The sequence below is a fragment of the Nomascus leucogenys genome, chromosome 22a (assembly GCF_006542625.1).
Source record: "Nomascus leucogenys isolate Asia chromosome 22a, Asia_NLE_v1, whole genome shotgun sequence".
NCBI classification, from domain to species: domain Eukaryota; kingdom Metazoa; phylum Chordata; class Mammalia; order Primates; family Hylobatidae; genus Nomascus; species Nomascus leucogenys.
In genome coordinates this window covers 63,466,626-63,490,126 of record NC_044402.1, presented here as the reverse complement: position 1 = coordinate 63,490,126, position 23,501 = coordinate 63,466,626, and the positions used below count along the sequence as shown (strand labels likewise).

At 37.4% G+C, this 23,501-nt stretch overlaps 1 protein-coding gene across 1 annotated transcript in view; it reads right to left on the bottom strand.

The window, feature by feature from the left end:
• The window catches only part of PKHD1 (PKHD1 ciliary IPT domain containing fibrocystin/polyductin), a 475,332-nt gene that overhangs the window by 179,821 nt on the left and 272,010 nt on the right, over positions 1-23,501 (bottom strand). The window contains exon 52 of the mRNA XM_003254164.4: positions 6,054-6,191. Coding sequence (XP_003254212.2) covers positions 6,054-6,191 — 138 coding nt within the window. The remainder of the gene's footprint in view (positions 1-6,053; positions 6,192-23,501) is intronic.

Below are 23,501 nucleotides of genomic sequence, written 5' to 3'. Positions count from 1 at the left end.
ACAAATCTACAAAGGAAACTTCGGAAAATCACCATATCAGAGGAATTATTTTCTCCTTAGTATCTATTCATTTCATTTCACCATCCAAAAGAAAATCAATTATTCATGAAAGCAATCCTATAAAGGTTTGATGCCATGACTCAATATGGACAACCATTCATTTTCAACCATGAAATTCAATATGTTCAATGACACCTCAGGCTATATACTAAAAACAAAAAATGAAGTTGTTAAAGAATAGATAAATGGTATTGAGCTTATGAAAAGTTATTGTTCCTGAAGCAGTAAGTGTTGCATTTTTATTTGTTTTACATGAAAAGAAATAATTTGTGTCAAAACTATATTTATCAGCCATTATGAAAAACAAAAAGCTGGAATAAGATGGCCAATTTTGTTTTCTATTTTCTTTGCCATTTCCACTGTATCTCATATTGCTGACCACTTCCTCTTATAAATTGCCTCTTTTGTTTCAAGATATTATTTTCATGTCATTTCATTTTTTTTCCACCTATACAACTGTTTCTTTTCCATTCTTATTCCTGAACTCAGTCTCCTCTATGACCCTTCAAAAACTTGCGCTCCTCAAAATTTCTATCCACAAAATCTGTTTGGCCAATTTTATTTACACCTTTAATTTCACATTTGAGCTGATGATCCTCAAATATGTACATTTAACGCAGACCTCTCTCACTGGTTTCTTTATTCATAAATCTACTTGCCCTCTAGATATTATCACTTACATCTTTCATTGAAATCTAGCTTTGAAACTTATCAGTCTGGGTACTTAACAAACCACTCTATAAAGTTTACTGTATACTCAACATTGTTCAAGCACTATAATAAATATTAACTCATTTCCTTTTTTAAAAACTCTATGAAATACATACTATTATTATTTCTACTTTGGAGATAAGGGTACTGAGACACAGCTAGTTCATATAACTTGCCGAGGGCCATTCAACTAATGAGTGATGGAAAGGGCACTCATTCCTGGCATCTCCATTGGCCCAGATCTCCCAACCCAAAACCTTGGATGTATCCCAAATAACTCTTCCTTGCCTAAGATCAAAATTCTTACTAGGTTCTAGTGATTTTTACCTCCTCAATGCTTCTCTAATTAATTCTTTACTCTTTAACTCCTGTACCTTACTTCACTCCCTTACAATTTCTTTCCTGAAACATCTCAGTAGGCTTCTCACTTTTCACTGTGTCCCTTGTAAGTGCATTCTCTACACTTCCAGCACTAATTTTTCTAAGAATAAATATAATCATGTCACTTCCTTGCTTAAAACTATCCAGTGACTACCCACTGCCTTCATAGGAAAATCCAAACTCCTTGGCATAGTATATCAGGTCAAGGTGCTTCATCTACTACCACCATTTCGTACAAAGCCTACAATCCAGACATACCCATCCCTTACAGTTTCCCGAAAGTATAATGCTCATCTAAAATATGTACCTGTTCACATCTCTTCCTTTATCTTTAAGCTCCCTCTAGGTTGGAAGACATGATCCTTCCAATCATGTTTTTACTCATTTGTCACGCTATTTTATTGAGACACCTCTTGAAAGTTCAGGTTCATGATTTCTGTTTCTATATGCCCAGTATCCCCCATGGTACTTGGTACATGGCAGACACTAAGTAAACCCATGATAAATGAAAGAATGGACACACATGTGAAATTCTTTAAGCTTAAGTGTTTTATCAGACTAATGAGGCAAGCACTGAACGAAGAATGAAATTGAGTTTGGCATTTGTGATGCAGCTATGGCCCTCTAAGCAAAGCTTTGATCTTGAGCTTCCTTTCTAATTCTAGCATTCTATGATTCAACTCTATTAAAAGTCCATTGATACCTTTGCCAGCAACAGTTGCCTTAAAAGCAGGACCACCTGCTGGGCATGGTGGCTCATGCCTATAATCCCAGCACTTTGGGAGGCCAAGGCGGGCGGATCACGAGGTCAGGAGTCCGAGACCAGCCTGGCCAACATGGTGAAACCCTATCTCTAATAAAAAATACAAAAATTAGCCAGGCATGGTGGCGAGTGGCTGTAATCCCAGCTACTTGGGAGGCTGAGGCAGGAGAATTACTTAAAACTGGAAGGCAGAGGTTGCAAAGAGCTGAGATGGTGCCACTGCACTCCAGCCTGGGCAATAAGAGGAAAACTCTACCTCAAGAAAAAAAAAAAAAAGGCAGGATCACCAAAAAATATAATTCCACAATGTTGGGACTTGGATCAAATGGCATCAGATAGCAGGCATACTCTGGCAGCACTCGGTGCCAACGTCCAAATCTATTAAGTTTGTTTACTAACTAGTCTTATTATCTGTTTCATGTTGGGATTTCTTTAGGGTGTGGTGAAATTGGACAGATGGGTTGAAAGTCTTCCTTCAGGCATAATACACATAGGATTGGGCAGATGGGTTCCAATAACCAACGTTTAGGCCCGGAACACATGGATGAAGCAAAGAGAAAAAGAATACACCACTATCCAGTGATGGGTAGAAAATAGAATTGGGAATGGAGAAATTTTTAAATGAGACCTGAAATATGCAAAGTAAAACTGGAAAGTGGCACGGTGTCACTTACCTTCAGGGTACAAATTTTTCAGGCAGCAAGCTATACATTATAGTAATGAGTGACCTTAGAAGTCTAAATATAACTTACTGAAAAAAGAGATCAATCTTAGCAATAGAAGATATCAACTGGAAATAAGTTTTGTAGTAACAAGAACAGGGCTCAATTGTATTTAATATCTCTCAATTAATTGGATGAGGATTTTACAGAATATTAAGCAAATGGGCAAATGGTAGTAATCTGTGAGGAAAAGACCAGACTTCAAGAGAATATCTGCAGTGTAGAAAGATGAATTGAAATAATCAAATGAAGAGATAGGTAAAAAGTATTGCCCTTAGATTCCCTCAAAACCCAAGGGAAAACAAAATAAGCCCAATACAACTGTGCAATGTAGAGATATGTATTTGTGGCAGCACAAATAAAAAGAGCAGGAATTAGAGCTGACAGTGTAGTTGGCAGGACTAACAGCATGACCTGGCTGGAAAAAGAAGTCAGTTTAATATTTGACTGTATTAACAGAAGAATCATATCTGTTCTGATAGCTGGAGGCTGACTGTGCTGGAGAGCTTCTGTTGACACCTCCATTTCCAAACTCCGCTTCGCCACCCTACCCAGTGGCCAGGATGTGGCTGACCTATGTGTACTGCATCAAGGAGTTCTCCTTTACTCTGACTTCCAGTCGGATGTGGCCAAATGGTAGCACAAGCAGAAGACAGAAGGGAAGCAGAAGAATGAGGTAAGAGTGTTTATTCCTGTAGTTCCTTCCATGTACTGGTTGAATCCCAGACATACAAAGGCCATGCCTCTGGGATGGTCTGACAACCCTCTCTAAACCTCCCTCTTTATCTCTGGGTTCCTGTAACACTGTTTTCTTAATCCTTTATGGCAAGAGGTAGTAAGGATAACTGGCTTTACTAGCCCTAGGATATACCTCATCCCATTTGGATATTTGTAAATCATTCCTTTATTTAAATCCCTTCAAACTGTCTAATGCATATGACATATATTTTCTGTGGGCACCCTGGCTGATAAACATTTATTGAACACCTACTATATACCAAGCACTTCCTATGAGCTGTTATGTTTAATATCCCTCTGAGGAAGGTTCTACTGTTATCCTACATACGTTGCAGATGAAGAAATGAAGGTGCCCAGAGGTTGACTTGCTTAAGGTCAAACAGCCAACAGGTGGCCAAGGTGGATTTGGTCCCCCCACCATCTGACTTAGAGCCCATTCTGTTAACTGCTATACTCATCTCACTCTGTTCAGAATAGCCAGATCCCACCTGGGAATAGTTCTTTCTCCCTGGCTTTAGGAGGAATTAAACAAAACAAAGTCGTGTTTAGAGGCAATGCCAGCAAGAAAGAGGGAATCTCATAACTGTGGGAAATGGGGTGGACAAATTTGTAAAATTTTTCTGAAAAGCAATTTGGCAGGATGTATTAAAAACCTTTTAAAAATGTTCTTATCCTTAGGCCCATTAATTTCATGTTTAAAAGCCCATCCTAAGGAAATGAAGATATGAATAATGATTTAATTATTGAATGTTCATTGCAGAGTGAGTTACAAGGACAAAAATCTGAAATAACTTAGATGCTTAACAATAGAAAAATGGCTAAATTATTATATATACGTGTATATCTATACATTCCCATATATTATATACTGTTGAAATTATTAAAGTTGGGCCTTTGAAATATAATGAGTTGTGGAAATTCTTACATTGTTTATATAGGATCAAAAAAATCAAAGTACGTACCCTACATTTTGAAATATATGTGTGCATGTGTGTGTGCATGTGTAAGAAAAAAAATGACTTTGAGATAAAACACCAAAATATTAATTGTGGTTATATTTGCACTTGGAAATATTTGCACTTGGAAACTTTGAGTGATCACTTCATTTCCACCATTTAATTCTCTTTGTTTTTCTGTATTTCCAGTTTTGTACCATAGACTAAAAAAAAAATACTTAAAACAGCAATAACTATGAGCCATAGTTATAAACTGTATGACCTAAAACAGAAAAGATTCCAGAAGATATGAATAAAGGGCTATAGAATTAAAAGGAGTATGATACTTGTCCTGAATGGCTCAAGGGGAAGAGCTTGAACCTATAGAAATGGGAGGAAGATGGACTTTAGCTTAATAGAACAAAAAGAATTCTAATAGGATTTTAAACAATGAGAACAGGTTGCCTTGAAAGGTTTTGATTTTTTTGTCACTGGAAGTATTCAAGAAAAGGATTGACCATATTTTTTCAGAAATCTTTTTACAGTGACTTAACCTTTGTTCAGATAATTAGACCTAGAATTTTCTCCCAACAGAGATTCTAAACTTTTCATGCTACCTAACAATGATATCTAAATATTTCCTTACCACCAGAGATATATTTCTTTGGAATATGATATGATTTTTTTCTGGGAATTCTCTTTTAATCTTCTTCCTGGGGCAAAGTAAAATGCCTTACTAAAGTTCTAAAGTAGTTCCTTTGGAGACAGGGTACATGTCTTTTCAGCATTTATACCTATTGCTTACAACAGTTCTAAGTACATAGTCTACCCATAACATTTCAGGTTTTTTTTATTTAAATAAGCCAAATCTGGTTAATACACTACCCTAGATCCATTCCATTCTGCCTGTCCTGTGGCCTCAACAACATGATCCACTTGCCAGCAAGAGGAGCCTCATCTCCTAGCATCTACTGATTCTCTGGTCCTTCCACTAGCTACCCAGGGAGCCACAAAAATAACAAAGTCAGAGGAGTTAACGGCGCGGAATGGGCCAGGTGAGATGCTTGCCTTCTCCTCACTACCTCCCCCATATTGTCCCAAGATATGGTTGTTCTAACAAGGCTTCTCTCAAGATATCCCACATAACCAAGCAAACCAAGCATGCTTCTTTGAGAAGCTGTATTTGCTTGTATTTGCTACCTTGTATTTGCTTTCCCTCCCTTTCCTCCTCACTTTTCTTTTCCCTTCACTCTCACATATTTGGGATTATTTGTCCCAGTAAAGTGCTAGCACATAGCTTTGCTTTCAAGTCTATTTTCCCAGGAAATTATGTTAAGACAACAATTGAAATTTTATTGTGAGTTAGTTGATCAGATGATATCAAATCCATCCTATGATATCTTCTGAAAGAGTGAGTTAAAGGCATAGTCTGACAAAAAAGAAAACCTAAAGGAAGAATTGATCTGCAGCCTGGAGGAAGTAAAAAATAGCCCTCGAATGAGCAGCAGCAGGCAGACCAGAAACAGCCTGATAGTACACGGGCATGAAAGAATGACCAATACAAGCCACCTCTGACCACGTGTAAAGCTTGCCAAAGAGTAACTTTACTAGTACACTCACTACTACCTTAACCCTCCCTAAACTCTGTTAAGCAACCTGCTTGATGATATCATCTGTTTCCCAGAGCCTCTTCTCACAGAGTATAATTCCCAACATGCTGTCAATCCTCGTGCCTTTACTCACCAACTTTCAGCTCCCCGCCTGCAATGACCATGCATGCCACACTCAGAACATTGCTTCTGTCCACAGGGAAGTCTAAGGTCCCCATCACATACAGCCCTTTGAAGAATGGAAGATCTGTATCCACAAGGACAGTTCTGTCTGTGGAAGAAAAAGAAATTGCTCAGATATGTCACAAAAACAAGAATTACATGTTTATTCTGGGGTTTTCCCAGCAGTTTGGGAGCTGTGTACAGTGTTATCTAAACCAGGACAGGTATAGCAACTGGAAGAACAAGTAGTCTGCCAAAGGCTAGGCCTTACTGAACAGGAAAATAAGTTCTGATTGGTAAGTGCTGCCATTGCTTAACACACCATGTTCATGGACAAAATGCACTGCCTATGCACCAAACAGCTGCCCCAAGTCTACTGCAGTGGAAACACACAGATCGAATGAGCTCCCTACACTTTGTTCCTGTCTCTTCACTTTTGGCTGTAGTTTCAGGGATGTACAGAACAGTAGACATGACATTGGCCTCTGAAGGCAGACTATTTGGATGTGAATACCAATTCTGCTACTTCCTAGCTGTCTAGGCAAATAACTTTATCTCTCTGTGCCTCAGTTATCTCATCTGTGGAATGCGAATAATACTAAAAATAACTGTTTTGTTCATGGGACTTTTTGTGAGAGTTAACTCATTTAAAGGAGTTAATAGATTGAAAATGCTTATACAATATTAGTAAGCTATCTCTAATTCCCTAAGTCACATTGTGTAAGGTAAAGTACATGGTGCATGCTTAATAAATGCTTGATATTATTTTTACTGTTGTCCCTTAGCTTCCCATGCTTATAGAGCTTACTGGACAATTTAAAATCATTATGTTTTATTTCCCCTTTCATAAAAGCAGTCTTCATATAACTTCAGACGAAATAATCATAGCTTTTGCCTGAGATTTACTATAGAGTAATATATAAACACAACATTTTCATTTAAAACAATAAGTATTTCATGTATGCCAAAGCATTAAGTGTTACTTTCTGAAATTTAGCAGTAATTCAACACTAATTAATGTTACCAAATAAAGATTTTTGCTTAAATTTCTAGTACCATAATCACTAACACACGTAAAGATTTATAAGGAATTATTTTGTTAATATAATCTCATCTCTCATTCTAGGAAACAATGCACTTGCTCTTCTTAAGGACATGCCCAAGCAAATTAACTTGTCATGAGTTGTCTTTCCTAGCCCCTCCCTGCTTCCTGCATTATAAGAATGGCCATAACCTCCTGCGGCAGAGACTATAGGGTTACAAACCAACCATTTCTCTTGTTTACTAAGTTCACAGTTAGACTACAGTTTCCACCTCCTTTGCAGGTTGATGAAGCCATGTGACTGAGTTGTAGCCAATAAAATGTGGGAAGAATTGAAGTATGACACCTCTAGGCCTGGTCCATAAATTCTGTATGGCTTTTCCCTCCCCTTTTCTCTCAGTTAGATGTAGAGCAGTGGTTCTCAAAGTATGGTCCTATCCCATCAGGATGCAAAGCAAGCAGTAGTTCTACTAGCAAGCTATTCTCTCTCCTCACTGGCTCCACCACTCTCCCTAGGGAAACAACTTCTGTCTTTTACACTTCAGTGACACCCTGTACATACATCTATCAGAGTACTGAGACACATTATTCAAATTATATACATACACTATTGTACGTGAGGAAGTAACTGTCACTGGGCTGGTCCTCAGTGTGATTATGACTTCCTCTCCCACTCTGACTTCCTTAAGTGAAGAGATCATTCTTTTTCTTTTTAAATCCCTAGTGTTTTTGCAATACTGAAGATAAAAACACTAAATAAATGTCGTCCAGATCTGTTGTGTTTAATCCCCTATATACCTTAAATTCAAGAGCTCATTGATGACTGGTACAAAATGAATGATCAAGCTAAACAGACAAAAATAAATATATACCTTAATCTCATCTCTTGCACTTTTCAAAATATTCAAATAAAAGAGTGAAGTACCTAGAGAATGTTCTAGGTTTAGCATACATTTTACGGGTTCATGACTTTAAGAATTATTTGAAGCAAAATTTGTAAAAACAAGAGGGTTTCGCCTCTATTTACTTATTTATTTTATTCTCATATTTTATTTTAAATTCAGGGATACATGAGCAGGATGTGCAGGTTTGTTAACACAGGTAAACTTGTGCCACGGTGGCCTGCTGCACAGATCATCCCATCACTAAGGTATTAAACCCAGCATCAATTAGCTATTCTTCCTGATCCTCTTCCTCCTCCCACCCCCTGCTCTCTGACAGGCCCCAGTGTGTGTCGTTCCCTGCCTTGTGTCCATGTGTTCTCATCACTTAGCTCCCACTTACAAGCAAGAACATGTGGAATTTCGTTTTCTGTTCCTGTGTTAGGTTGCTAAGGATAATGGCCTCCAGCTCCATCCATATTCCTGCAAAGGACATTATCTCATTCCTTTTTATGGCTGCATAGTATTCCATTGTATCTATGTACCACATTTTCTGTATCCAGTCTATCATTGATGGACATTTAAGTTGATTCCATGTCTTTGCTATTGTGAATAGTGCTGCAATGAACATATGTGTGCATGTGTCTTTAAAACAGAATGGTTTCTATTCCTTTGATTATATCCCCAGTAATGGGATTGCTGGGTCGAATGGTATTTCTGCCTCTAGGTCTTTGAGGAATCGCCACACTGTCTTCCACAATGATTGAACTAATTTACACTCCCACCAACAGTGTAAAAGCATTCCTTTTGCTCCACAACCTTACCAGCATCTGTTGCTTTTGACTTTTTTTTTTTTTTTTTTTTTTTTTGAGAGGAGTCTCGCTCTGTCATGCAGGCTGGAGTGCAGTGGCGCGATCTCGGCTCACTGCAAGCTCTGCCTCCCGGGTTCACACCATTCTCCTGCCTCAGTCTCCCGAGTAGCTGGGACTACAGGCGTCCACCACCGCGCCTTTTTTGACTTTTTAACAATAGCCATTCTGACTGGTATGAGATGATATCTCATTATGGTTTTGATTTGCATTTCTCTAATGATCAGTGATGTTAAGCTTTTTTTCATATGTCTGTTGGCTGCATGTATGTCTTCTTTTGAGAGGTATCTGTTCATGTTCTTTGCCCACTTTTTAATGGGGTTTTTTCTTGTAAATTTAAGATCTTTATAGATGCTGGATATTAGACGTTTGTCAGATGCATAGATTGCAAAATTTTTCTCTCATTCTGTAGCTTGGTTACCCTGATGATAGTTTATTTTGCTGTGCAGAAGCTCTTTAGTTTAATTACATCCCATTTGTCAATTTTTGCTTTTGTTGCAACTGCTTTTGGCATCTTCATCATGAAATTTTCACCTGTCCCTATGTCCTGAATGGTATTGCCTAGGTTTTCTTCCAGGGTTTTTATGGTTGTGGGCTTTACATTTAAGTCTTTATTCCATCTTGAGTTGATTTTTGTATATGGCTTAAGGAAGGGGCCTAGTTTCAGTTTTTTCGTGTATGGCTAGCCAATTCTCCCAGCATCATTTATTAAACAGAAAACTCTTTCCCCGCTGCTTGTTTTTTGAGGTTTGTCAAAGATGAGATGGTTGTAGTCACGCAGTCTTATTTATGCCTTCTCTTTCTGTTCCATTGGTCTATGTGTCTGTTCTTGTACCAGTACCAGGCTGTTTGGTTATGCTGTTTGGTTACTGTAGCCCTGCAGTATAAAGTTGGGTCACATGATGCCTCTAGCTTTTCTCTTTATGCTTAGGATTGCCTTGGCTATTCGGGCTCTTCTTTGCTTTTGTATGAATTTTGAAATAGTTTTTACTAATTCTGTGAAGAATCTTAATGGTAGTTTAAGGGGAATAGCAACGAATCTATAAATTGCTTTAGATAGTATGGCCATTTTCATGATATTGATTCTTCCTATCCATGAGCATGGAATATTTTTCCATTTGTTTGTGTCATCTCTGATTTCTTTGAGCAGTGGTTTGTAGTTCTCCTTGAGGAGGTCCTTCACTTCCCTTGTTAGCTGTATTCACAGGTATTTTATTCTTCTTGTGGCAATTGTGAATGGGAGTTCATTTGCGAGTTGGCTCTTGGCTTGTCTATTGTTAGTGCATAGAAATTGTAGAGATTTTTGCACATTGATTTTGTATCCTGAGACTTTGCTGAAGTTGCTTATCAGCTTAAGAAGCTTTTGGGCTGAAACAATAGGGTTTTCAGGCTATAAGATCATGTCATCTGCAAACAAAGATAGTTTAACTTCCTCTCCTATTTATTTCCATCTCTTGCCTAATTGCCCTGGCCAGAACTTCCAATACTATGTTGAATGGGAGTGGTGACAAAGGGCATCCTTGTCTTGTGACAGTTTTCAAGGGGAGTGCTTCTGGCTTTTGCCCATTCAATAGAATATTGGCTACGAGTTTGTCATATATAGCTTTTATTATTTTGAGGTATATTTCTTCAATACTTAATTTATTGAGAGTTTTTAATTTGAATGTATATTGAATTTATCAAACGGCTTTTCTGCATCTATTGAGATAATCATGTGGTTTTGGTCTTTAGTTCTGTTTGTGTAGTGAATCACATTTACTGATTTGCATATATTAAACCAACCTTGCATTCCAGGGATGAAGCCTACTTGATCATGCTGGATAAGCTTTTTGATGTGCTGCTGGATTCAGTTTGCCAGTATTTTGTTGAGAATTTTTGCATTGGTGTTCATCAATAATATTGGCCTGAATTTTTCTTTTTGTCAGGTTTTGGTATCAGGATGATGCTGACCTCATAAAATGAGATATGGAGGAGTCCTTCCTTTTTAATTCTTGGAATAGTTTCAGTAGGAATAGTACCAGCTCTTCCTTGTAACTCTGGTAGAATTCAGCTGTGAATCCACCTGGTCCTGGGCTTTCTTTGGTTGGTATGCTATTTATTACCACCCCATTTTCAGAACTCATTATTAATCTATTCAAGGATTCAATTTCTTCCTGGTTCAGTCTTGGGAGGGTGCATGTGTCCAGGAATTTATCCATTTCTTCTAAATTTTTTACTTTATGTGCAAGAGGTGTTTATAATATTCCCTGAGGGTTGTTTGTGTTTCTCTGGGGTCAGTGGTAATATCCCCCTTGTTGTTTCTGATTGTGTTTATTTCAATCTTCTCTCTTTTCTTCTTTACTAATCTAGCTAGCAGTCTATTTAATTAGTGTTTTTCAAAAAAATCCTAGATTTGTTGATTTTTTGAAGGGTTTTCATGTCTCTATGTCCTTCAGTTCAGCTCAGATCTTGGTTATTTCTTGTCTTCTGCTAGCTTTGAGGTTTGTTTGCTCTAAGTTCTCTAGTTCTTTTAGTTGTAATGTTAGATTGTTAACTTGAGATCTTTCTAGCTTTTAGATGTGGGCATTTAGTGCTATAAATTTCTGTCTTAATGCTGCTTTAGCTGTGTCCCAGATATTCTGGTATGGTGTATCTTTGTTCTCATGAGTTTCAAATAACTCTTTGATTTCTGCCTTAATTTCATTATTTACTCAAGAGTCATTCAGGAGAAGGAGAAGGTTGTTCATTTCCATGGTGTTGTGTGGTTTTGAATAGATTTCTTTTTTTTTTTTTTGGAGACAGTCTCATCACTCTGTCGCCCAGGCTGGAGTGCAGAGGTGTGATATCAGCTCCCTGCAACCTCTGCCTCCTGGATTCAAATAGATTCCCTTGCCTCAGGCTCCCGAGTAGCTGGGATTACAGGTGTCTTCCACCATATCTGGCTAATTTTTGTATTTTTAGTAAAGACAGGGTTTCACCATGTTGCCCAGGATGGTTTTGAACTCCTGACCTCAGGCAATCCACCCACCTCGGCCTCCCACAGTGCTGGGATGACAGCTGTGAGCCACTGTGCCTGGCCTTGAATAGATTTCTTAATCTTAAGTTGTAATTTGATTGTGCTGTGTTATGACAGACTGCTATTATTTCAGTTCTGCATTTGCTGAGAGTGATTTACTTCCAATTATATGATCAATTTTAAAGTAAGTGCTGTGTGGTGATGAGAAGAATGTATATTCCTTTGTTTTTGGGTGGAGAGGTCTGTAGATATCTATCAGGCCCACTTTATCCAGAGTTGAGTTCTGGTCCTGAATATTTTTGTTAATTTTCTGTCTAAATTATCTGTCTAATATTGTCAGTGGGGTGTTAAAGTCTCGCACTATTATTATGTGGGAGTCTAAGTCTCTTAGAAGGTCTCTAAGCACTTGCTTTATGAATCTGGGCGCTACAGTATTGGGTGCATATATATTTAGGATAGTTAGCTCTTCTTGTTGAATTGAACCCTTTACCATTATGTAATGCCCTTCTCTGTCTTTTTTGATTTTTGTTGGTTTAAAGTCCATTTTGTCAGAAACTAGGATTGCAACCCCTGCTTTTTTTCTGTTTTCCATTTGCTTGGTAAATTTTTCTTCATTCCTCTATTTTGAACCTATGTGTGTCTTTGCATGTGAGATAGGACTCTTGAAGACAGCACACTGATGGGTCTTGGTTCTTTATCCAGCTTTAAAAGACTCTGTGTCTTTTAATTGGGGCATTTAGCCCATTTATATTTAATGCTAGTATTGATACTGTGTGTATTTGATCCTGTCATCATGATGCTAGCTAGTTATTTTGCAGACTTGTTTATGCGGTTGCTCCATAGTATCACTGGTCTGTGTATTTCAGTGTGTTTTTGTAGTGACTGGTAACAGCTTTTTGTTTTCATATTTAGGGCTTCCTTCAGTTCTTGTAAGGCAGATCTGGTGGTACCAAATTCCCTCAGCATTTGCTTATCTGAAAAGGATCCTATTTTGCTTTCAATTATGAAGCTTAGTTTGTCCAGATAAGAAATTCTAGGTTGGGAGCCAGGTGCAGTGGCTCATGCCTGTAATTCCAGCACTTTGGGAGGCCAAGGCAAGTGGATCACTTGAGGCTAGAAGCTCAAGACCAGCCTGGCCAACATGGCAAAACCCTGTCTCTACTAAAAATACAAAAATTGGCTGGGCATGGTGATGCATACCTGTAATCCCAGCTACATGGGAGGCTGAGGCACAAGAATTGCTTGAACCGAGGAGACAGAGGTTGCAGTGAACCGAGATCACACCACTGTACTCCAGCCTGGGTGACAGAGCAAGACTCCACCTCAAAAAAAAATAAGAAAGAAAGAAAAAGAAATCCTGTGTTGGAATGTCTTTTCTTTAAGAATGTGGAATATTTACCCCCAATCTCTTTTGGCTTACAGTGTTTCCATTAAGAGGTCTGCTGTTTGTCTGATGGGCTTCCCTTTGTAGGTCACCTGGCCTTTCTCTGGCTGCCTTTAACATTTTTGCCTTCATTTTGACCTTGGAGAATTTGATGATCATGTGTCTAGGGAATGATCTTCTCATGGAGTATCTTACTGGGGTTCTCTGCATTTCCTGAATTTGAATGTTGGCTTGCATAGCTAGGTTAGGGAAGTTTTCCTGGATGATATCCTAAAATATGTTTTCCAAATTGGTTTCATTCTCCTTGTCTCAAAGCAAGAGGTTTATACAAATTGGTTTATATCTGTTCCAACCTATAGCACACTCAACTAATATTCAGCTATTAAACCTGATTGTACAAAACAATAAAATTGGTTGAACTAATGCTTTCTCTCATACACAGAGTACTCACACATACATATAAAAGTATGATAATACGTGCTTTTAGATGTATTTCTCAGCTAAAGTATGACAAGTACATGAAGTTTAAATTATACCCCTTTTAGAAGAAATTTTCCCTTTTAATTGCCCTACCAACTCCAAATGTACCAACAAATTTCCCATGAATCACAGACAGACTATTATAACCACTTGAGAACAGGAACACAGCTGATGTTCTCACTTATTTTCTCAGGACCTAGAAGAATAATATTTAACCCATAATAGATGGTCAAAAATAACACCACACACACACACACATAAGCACATGTGTGTGCACACACATAAATTCCAATAGTTATCAAAGGAAAAGTATAGAATGAAGACAATAATAGAAACATTAGTCTTATTTCTTCTGGTGCCACACTTTTCACTTTGAAATTCCCTGGATTCATCTCTCCATTTTTTCTTCTTTCTTTCTTTCTTTCCTTCCCCATAATGTGACAAATCTTGATGGGTGGTAGGAATTTAAACATGAGTGAGTCATGTTTCCCACCATCAGATGAAGACAGGTATATCTACAAATAAATAATGTGATATACTTGAAATGATGACATACTTTTTAATTACATGGAGGTTGACTCTGTTTTTATTCCCAGCTGCTTCAAACTGGAGTCTATCAATGTGTCTATTATAAGAAAATTCTGCTAAAATAAAATAAGCACATGCCATATAGAGATTTTTATAAAGGAGTTCTCCTTGTATCACAGTAATAAAGATTTCAGCTAGTTACATGAGCAAAAGAATTCACCCTAATGTACCCTCTAGAGCAGATCATCTGCAGGTCTAAACTGACCAATCCTCAGCTACGATGACACTTGCAGAGGATTTCTCTCTTTTCCAGGACAGGAAAGCTGGCATCTATGTGCCACATTCTCTAGAATTAACATCCTTTCCATAAAATTACTCAAGATATTTCAGAGCAATCACTCAGAAATAGCTATTTATACAACTTACTTAATAATATAAGTGATGGACCACCTCTAATTTAAGTGTGCTCCAGTGCTTTCCACCCTGTCCTGCCTTGGCTACAGATATTCCACCCTATTCTGTCAGTGACCAATCTATCCTACTTGAGAGAATGAGCACTGGCATATGGAGGGAACCATCTGGAATTTCTGTTGCTCAATGGGTGGCTGATGGGTGAGCTGATCTGGAAAGAGGCTCCAAAAAGAATTAATGAGTTCCAGATGTAATTAAAGACTGCTTTTCCCCCCAAAGGGGCTCAGGACTAGCCATGGGGTGGTGCCTCTTGGTTCCGAATTACACCCTTTAACCACTTGTTCATCCATCAAGCACTAAACACCACCATCTTTATCCTAGTGTGTTTTGCCAAGCAGTGTTTTGGCTTTTTGGTCTTTTTTTCCTCAAAGTGTTCTATTTTTACAATTAACACTAAAGCTTAAAAAATAATATCTGGAAAGTTAACAATAAGGAGAAACCCCTGAATGTTTCCCTGCACCAAATGCAACAACAACAACAACAAAAAAAAAGACTCAGTGTTTTATTAGAAATGCATTAACTAGCCTCAAGACCAGAAAACCTGAGCCAGACTGAAAGACAGATGTCTCTGAAAGAGGGCTGGGGCTTCTTTTGTATCAAGAACAATTTGACTACCATAGTTACAAAGCATTCCATATAAGTTCAACACTAGATTTAAACTCACTTTTTTTCCCAGCAAAGTAGGGAATCAAGGTCACTATTGTGTAGCATTCCAAGGGTCTGACACTTGTCTAAATCCCGTAGAAATGAGATCAAGGGCAAAGGGCACAGATCCTGGGAATAATGATGGGGTCACATGAACAGGCATAATTTAGGGCAGGCAGACCCACTGCTTGTATGGTATGCACTGTATCAGGCCCCATAACTTAGGTGGTAAGACAGTTTCCACTACAACCCTGCTATTGTCATGAAAGCAGCCTATACTGACTTTGGACACAGCTCAGACTTCTGAGGGAGAGCAATGGCATGCCAGGCAGAGCAGGACATACAAGGACTATTTGTGGGCTTGTTATTTTCCTGTACCTTCCATAATTAATGGTTTTTTTTTTTTACATTCAGCCTTGGCCCCTATATTTTCTATTAAATATGTGAACCAAAGGAAAAGTAAATTTAAAGCCATTTGAATCACTATTAAATGATCTAATCTTCCTTTGTAGAAAGAAAATATTTTTAGCTCCAAAGTGACTACTTTAAATACACATTTTACACAATGATTGGTGATATTTTCTTTCTTTTGTGGTCTTGTTTAACTTTGGAGGCATCTAACAATTTATCTAAATAGTCTATCATAATTTATAAAGATGAATGATATGTCCAAGAAAAGTATTCTTAAAATAGAATGGAAACTCTTATACATAAATAGTTCACAGAGATGAACGATGAAAATTATTGAAAATTAGTGTCAAGTAGACTAATTTACTGAGATGATGGTATTCAGTTCTCTAGAGTTCATTCTCTTGTAGAAAAAGCTGAACAGAGACGTGCTAGAAGATAAGGATGCAGTCTTTCTATAACTAAACTCTTTTCAAAGAGTTGTTGGCTTTATAGTCTGCCTTTTTCATCAAATCCACACAGGTGGTTTCTTTATTCTACTCTGCCTATCATTTTTTTTCAAACTGGTCTTAAAAATCGGCAGAAGAGGTAGTTTTAAAGTGCCCAGAGACACGCGATTCAAGCCTAAAAGCCAGTTTCCTAACACCTTGAAGAAAAACCATCTGCTGGCCTGATTCTGTGTGTGTGTGTGTGTGTGTGTGTGTGTGTGTGTGTGTGAGAGAGAGAGAGAGAGAGAGAGAGGATGGAAGGGGAGGAGAGAAAAATAGCTCTTCTCACTCTCACCTCATGAGAAGAGTCCCATTTAAACTTTGGACAGTAAGTCCCCATCCCACTCCCCACATTCTTTCTGTGTCTTTTTCAATACACACAGACATGCATAATTCCCATAGTAGAATAAACATTTTAAATTATGATATTTTAATTGATCAATAAAATGTTTAACATACAATGTTTATTTCTTCCTCTAGTCTATACCATCTGTTCTTCAGAAATATTTTGAATCTATTTAATAGGAAGGTTTTTAAGTAAAATTACCAACTGTATCAGATCAGTCCTCTGCATCCCAAATTCTGAAAGGAAAATACCAGAAGGTGCTGCTGTTTTCATAAAAATAGAAAAGAATCTGTGCCTTCTCTCATCCCAGGCTTTATTATTATTGTTTTAAATCTAGAGACAGTGCTATGCTACTGTTCTCTTCATTAGACTTCAAAGAAATCAGAGTGGTCGACATGGCATTGCTATTTAAACCAAGGTCTATAGTTGTCACCTTGCTCAGATGGCTCAGTGCAAAAACAACAACAACAACAACAATCAAACAAACAAACAAAAAACCTAGACCTTGCAATCCCCAGAAGACCTAAAAAGGAACAATATGCATTTTGATAAACTTTAGGTCTGATGTTAAACTACAGTTTGGCTTTATCCACATAATTCTATTACCTCTATACATTGTTAATGAATTCCAACTAACATGAGGTTTGGGGATAAAATCCCTCTCCAATCCTGTAGTGAATAATGCTTAATATGTGAAAAGGCATAAACCGGCAACTCTCAGGTGATCCAATTATTACATTTTTACATGTTACAGTTGGTGTTAAAGCCAAACTAAGCACCAAACTTATTTTCCTATGTGGGTTTTTGTTTTGATTTGTTTCCTTAAGAATAATAATATGATCAACTTTTAGTAAATATATTTTGTACTTTTACCCTGAAGAGAAAAATATGAATATCTATGAAATAAGTGATTCACTCTTGAATGGTGCTGTTTAGGCAAAGGTCCAGATATCAAATATTGTATCAAATAAGTTTATTTCTCCTCATCAGCTCTTTTTTGAAAATAAATCTTCTCTTTTTGTCTCTGCTTGACACTAGACAGGGCAATATATCCAAAAAACTACGAGATTCTTTAATTTTCCTTGGTGTTATTGACTTTTTTTCTTAAGTTCTCAATTGTTTCTTCTGCAGGAAAAGAAACCCAAAAGATTATTAAGATCTTAAAAATAAGATGCTTGTATCCTATTTGTTTGTTAAATATACATATATTATATCAATTATAATTGATGTTTAAGAGCGAGTTTAAAATGTAGTATCTGACTAACAAATATTTAGTAAATAATCTCTACTTTCTATTTTAATATGTTGTACCAAAATTTATATTTTCTGAGCAAACCAATCTATATGTTGTGCTCCTAAATTAATAAAGTGCTTATATTTTATAAAGTACAAAATAACTTCTGTAGAAGTTGTCATTGTTCTCAATATTTTTATATTTTCCATATTTTTTGGAAAGTCCCAAAAAATTAAGTCCCTTAAAAGTCTTATAAATTCCAGTAAATTACATGTATTCAAAGCAAGGAGTTCTTGCTTGGGGTTTCCAAAATATGTTATTTTCCACTTGAATTCGAATATTGTCCCAGAGATCATGAAGGCTCCTAGAATGTTTATTCACAATTCTAAGTATTCTAACAATAATATCTGGATTCTACAGCCTCTATCAAAAGTCCCAATACTCTAAAATATCTTTGCATGGTAAACATACTGAAATCCTTGTCCTTAGAGTTAATTCCTCTTTTTAATCCAAGGTCACTAGAAGTCCCCAGGAGAAAAATGATATATAAAGAAAAGGTATTATCACTGACAAATACATTTGTTCATTCATCCATTCATTCACTTAGCAAATACTACCAAGTGCTTTGTCAGACACTGCAATATATGCCAAAGAAACAAACATAAATAAAACAAGGCTCCTACTTCACGTACAGAAGAAATTTTTTTTTTTTTTTTTGAGACAAGAGTTTCACTCTTGTCACCCAGGCTGGAGTGCAATGGTGCGATCTTGGCTCACTGTAATCTCCGCCACCTGGGTTCAAGCAATTCTCTTGCCTCAGCTTCCCTAGTAGCTGGGATTACAGGTGCCCACCACCACGCCTGGCTAAATTTTTGTATTATTAGTAGAGACGGGGTTTCACCATGTTGGCCAGGCTGGTCTCAAACTCCTGACCTCAGGTGATCCGCCCGCCTCGGCCTCCCAAAGTGCTGGGATTACAGGTGTGAGCCACCGGGTAATGAAATTGATGGGGTGAGTTTTGGAAGAAGAAAGAAGTAGATCTGAAGTCCTTTTAGTATTTGCTTCTGATACCCACCAAAATGATCACGGCAAAGCCCAGGCAACATTTCAAAGTAAAAAAGACTACTTCTGTTTCTTCTTTCTTTTGAGTGCCCATCCATCTCTGAGAAACTACTGACCTCATTTGCTCATAACTACCAAATGGCCAGAATCCCACTGATGCCCACCCACCAACAGCCCACACATATGAAGGGTCTCAGTAGTTCTATAGTTCCAGTAATTTATCAGCTGTGTCCCAAGTCCCTCCAGGTTCAACTCACTTATACATGACAAAGTAGAGAAATACTACTTCATGGGGGTAACAGGAGAAATTAAGCGAAATGCCACATAAAAAATTATTACAGTGCCTGGCACATAAAAGGCATTCAATTATCAGCTATTGTTTTCATATGCCCAACATGTAGCTTGGAGTACTTGCTCTATACCTGTCACTTCACTATTGTGTGAATCAAAGAAACACAGTTCCTGGCCTCATGAAATCTAAAATTTTGTGGAGGAAATAAGACATTAATACACAATTGCAAAATTTACTTCATAAGCACAAACTCTGCAAATTGGTAAGAAGAAAAACACATAATACTATGAGAGTAACAGCGAGGGATCAAGGGTGAAACAGCTGAGAACTAAAGAGTGAGCAGCAGTTAACTAGGTGTAGAGTTGCTCCAGAAAAAGGAGGCAGGACAGATGAAAAGTCAGAAGCCGGAAAGAGCTCTATACATCCGAAAGACTGAAAGGCAAGAAATGCAAATCAAAATCACAATGAGGTACCATCTCACACCAGTCAGAATGGCTATTATTAAAAAGTCAAAAAATAATAGATGCTGGCGAGGCTGTGAAGAAAAGGGAATGCTTATACACTGTCGGTGGGAATCCAAATTAGTTCAGCCACTGTGGAAAAAATGTTTGGTGATTTCTCAAAGAACTAAAAATAGAACTACCATTAAAACCAGCAATCACACTACTGGGTATATATCCAAAGAAAAATAGATCATTCTACCAAAAGGACACATGCACTTGTAGGTTTATCACAGCACTGTTCTCAGTAGCAAAGACAAGGAATCAACCTACCTGCCCATCAATGGTGGATTGGATAAAGAAACTGTGGTACATATACACCATGGAACACTACACAGCCATAAAAAAGAATAAAATCATGCTCTTTGCAGCAACATGGGTGCTGCTGGAGGCCATTATCTTAAACAAATTAACACAGGAACAGAAAACCAAATACTACGTGTTCTCACTTATAAGTGGAGGTAAGCATTGGGCACACATGGACATAGAGATGAAAACAACAGACACTGGAGACTGCCAGAGAGGGAAAGAAGGGATGAAGGCAAGGGCTGAAAAGCTACCTATTGGGTGCTATGCTCACTACCTGGGTGAAAGGATTCATTCATATCCCAAACCTCAGCATTATGTAATACCTACATGTAACCAACCTGCACATGTACCATCTGAATCTAAATGAAAAGTTGAAATTATATTTTTTTAAAAAGACTGAAAAGCAACAGGAATGCCCACATTGCTGAATCTGGAGGAGAGAGGTAAGAGGCAGGGCTAGAAAGGTGGGCAAGAGAGCAGATCAGGAAGGCTATGTAAAAACCACGAGATTTTTGTCTTGAGAATGAAAGTAAGCCACTAAGGAGAAATTAAAGAGGAAAATTACACAGCCAACTCATATTTTTAAGAGTGCTCTGGCTGCAGTTGGGGAGAATGGAGTAGATGAGGGTAAGCACAGCAGGAGAAGAATAATTAAGAGGCATTCTATGGCTGCATAGTATTCCATCGTGTATATGTGCCACATTTTCTCAATCCAGTCTATCATTGTTGGAGATTTGGCTTTGTTCCAGGTCTTTGCTATTGTGAATAGTGCCATAATAACATATGTGTGCATGTGTCTTTATAGCAGCATGATTTATAATCCTTTGGGTATATACCCAGTAATGGGATTGCTGGGTCAAATGGTATTTCTAGTTCTAGATCCCTGAGGAATCGCCACACTGACAGGAGGGGGGAGGGATAGGATGAGTTAATGGGTGCAGCACACCAACATGGCACATGTATACATATGTAACTAACCTGCACGTTGTGCACATGTACCCTAAAACTTAAAGTATAATAAAAAAAAAAAAACAGAGGCATTCCAGTGGTTCACCCAAGAGGCCATGAAGCATATATTAGGGTGGTGAGAGAGGAGATTAAAAAACACATATTTGAGTAACATTCAAGAAGCAGAATAGCCAGGATTGGATAAAGTGTCAAGAACAACCCTGAGCAATTGGGAGTGGAAGATGGTGCCATGTACTGGACTGGGAAAGCTGGAAGAAGAGTAAGTTGGCCACTGGCAATGGCAGGCTTGGCAGGGAGACAGCAGGAATAGAGGATTCTCTCTGAGTTATTTTAGTTTAAGATAACTGTACATCATCCCAGTGCAGATTTCAAGTGGACAATTAGACATATATGTCTGATCCTTGGGAAAAGAAAAAACATTTTGATGAGTTTAAGTACAATCAATAGCTTCACAACTAGAAAATGTATGTTCTCCAAAAATCACCAAGACAGAATGAGAAGAATCATTATTTAAAAATAGATGAGGGTTTTTTTTAATTCAAGGGAGTTTTTAAAATCATATGGAGCATTCAAAAAATGTGTTTGCTAATAGGAGATGTCACATAGAGAGGGAAAGACTGCAGACAAGAAAGACAAAGGAAGGAGACAAGTATAGACTGAGATATCTGAAAAGGAATAGCATTAAGATGCAGAGAACATCAGGTGAGTTACCTTTGGGAGAAGGTAAAACACTTTGTTACAACAGGAGGAAAGAAAGAGAAGAAAGGGGTGCTGCAATTTATATATACTTGTCTCCTTTAAAGAGGAGCCTGAGGATACCTAAAATGCCCTGAAAAACACTATGAACTTGGGACACATTTTCAGTTCACCTCTAAATCATATCATGTAAACATTAGATTCCATCTGCTAATAACCAATAGAGATCAGGGATGATCTCTACTATAAAATTCTGTGTGTAAAAACATATCTATCTGGCCAGGCATGGTGACTCATGCTGTAATCCAAGCACTTTGGGAGGCGGAGGCAGGTTGATCACCTGAGGTCAGGAGTTCCAGACTAGTCTGGCCAACATGGTGAAACCCCATCTCTACCTCTCTACCAAAAAAATGAAAAATATTAGCCAGGCATGGTGGTGCATGCCTGTAATCCCAGCTACTTGGGAGGTTGAGGCAGGAGAATTACTTGAACCCGGGAGGCAGAGGTTCCAGTGAGCCAAAATCATGCCACTACACTCCAGCCTGGGCAACAGAGCGAGACTCTGTCTCAAAAAAAAAAAAAATATATATATATATATTATTTTTTTTTTTTTATATATATATATATTATATATATATATATATGTCCATCCATATGAGAATTTGGCTTAATGTCTACTTAAAAAACTTTATTACCTTAACACCATCTGAACAGGATTCTTTTACAACTAATGAGAACTAATACATAAGAATGAGTGACTGCTGTATAAACACATAAAATAGTTAATGAAATTAATGCACATGCATCTAGACATCCATATATCAAGCCAAGCTTGTATTTTACATATGGGGTCTTTGTAGCCATCCATTCGTTCTCAAATAGAGACTAGTTCTATATTACAACATGGATGAAACTTGAGAACATTATGCAGGGTGAGAAACTTCACTGTATGATTACTTTTATGAAATGTCTAGAGTAGGAAAATCTGTAGAGATGGAAAGTAGATTAATGGTTGCCTGTAGCTGGGGAAGATTGCGGACTAGAGAGTTATAGCCTAAGGGGTATGGGGTTTCTTCGGGGGGTAATCAAATGTTCCAAAATTAATTGTAGTAATTGCATGTCTCTGTAAAAAACCACGAATTGTACACTTTAAATGGATGAATTTTATGGTATGTGAATTATATCTCAATAAATCTCTTAAAAATTAAAGTACTTTTTGTACTAATATGGAATAATCATATCTTTCTGTACTAATACGGAACAATTACATGGAATAATTATAGCTTTTAAAGCAAGGCACACATAGTGTATAATTTGTAATATTTATACAAAGGGAGTGAATAAAAATAAATGTAATGTGTGGTTTTTTTTTTCATTTTTGCATATGCAGCATAGAATATCTTTGGAAAGATACCAAAGGAAGGAACTAATAACACTGTCATCTTCAGGAAATGAAACTGGCTGGCTGGAAAACATGGGTGAAGGGAAAATTTTCAGTGAGCAATCTTTTTCTCTTTGAATTTTGAACAAAGTAAATACACTACTTTAAAATCTTTTGCAAAATTGAAATGAAAATTAAAAGTAGAGACTAGTCATAATTTTATTTGAAATACAAATTAAAAAAGAATCTCACACACATACACATTTGCATGTGTGTGTGTGTATGTGTGTGTGTGTCTTCTTGTCAGACATGTAATTTTTTTCTGCTGACAGAAATATAAGAAATATGAGAAAGAGAATAAGCTGTGCAGACTTCTTATTTGACCTGGCTTTGACTTCCTGTTTCTAATGTCCCTTAATTTACATTTTGATATGTAATG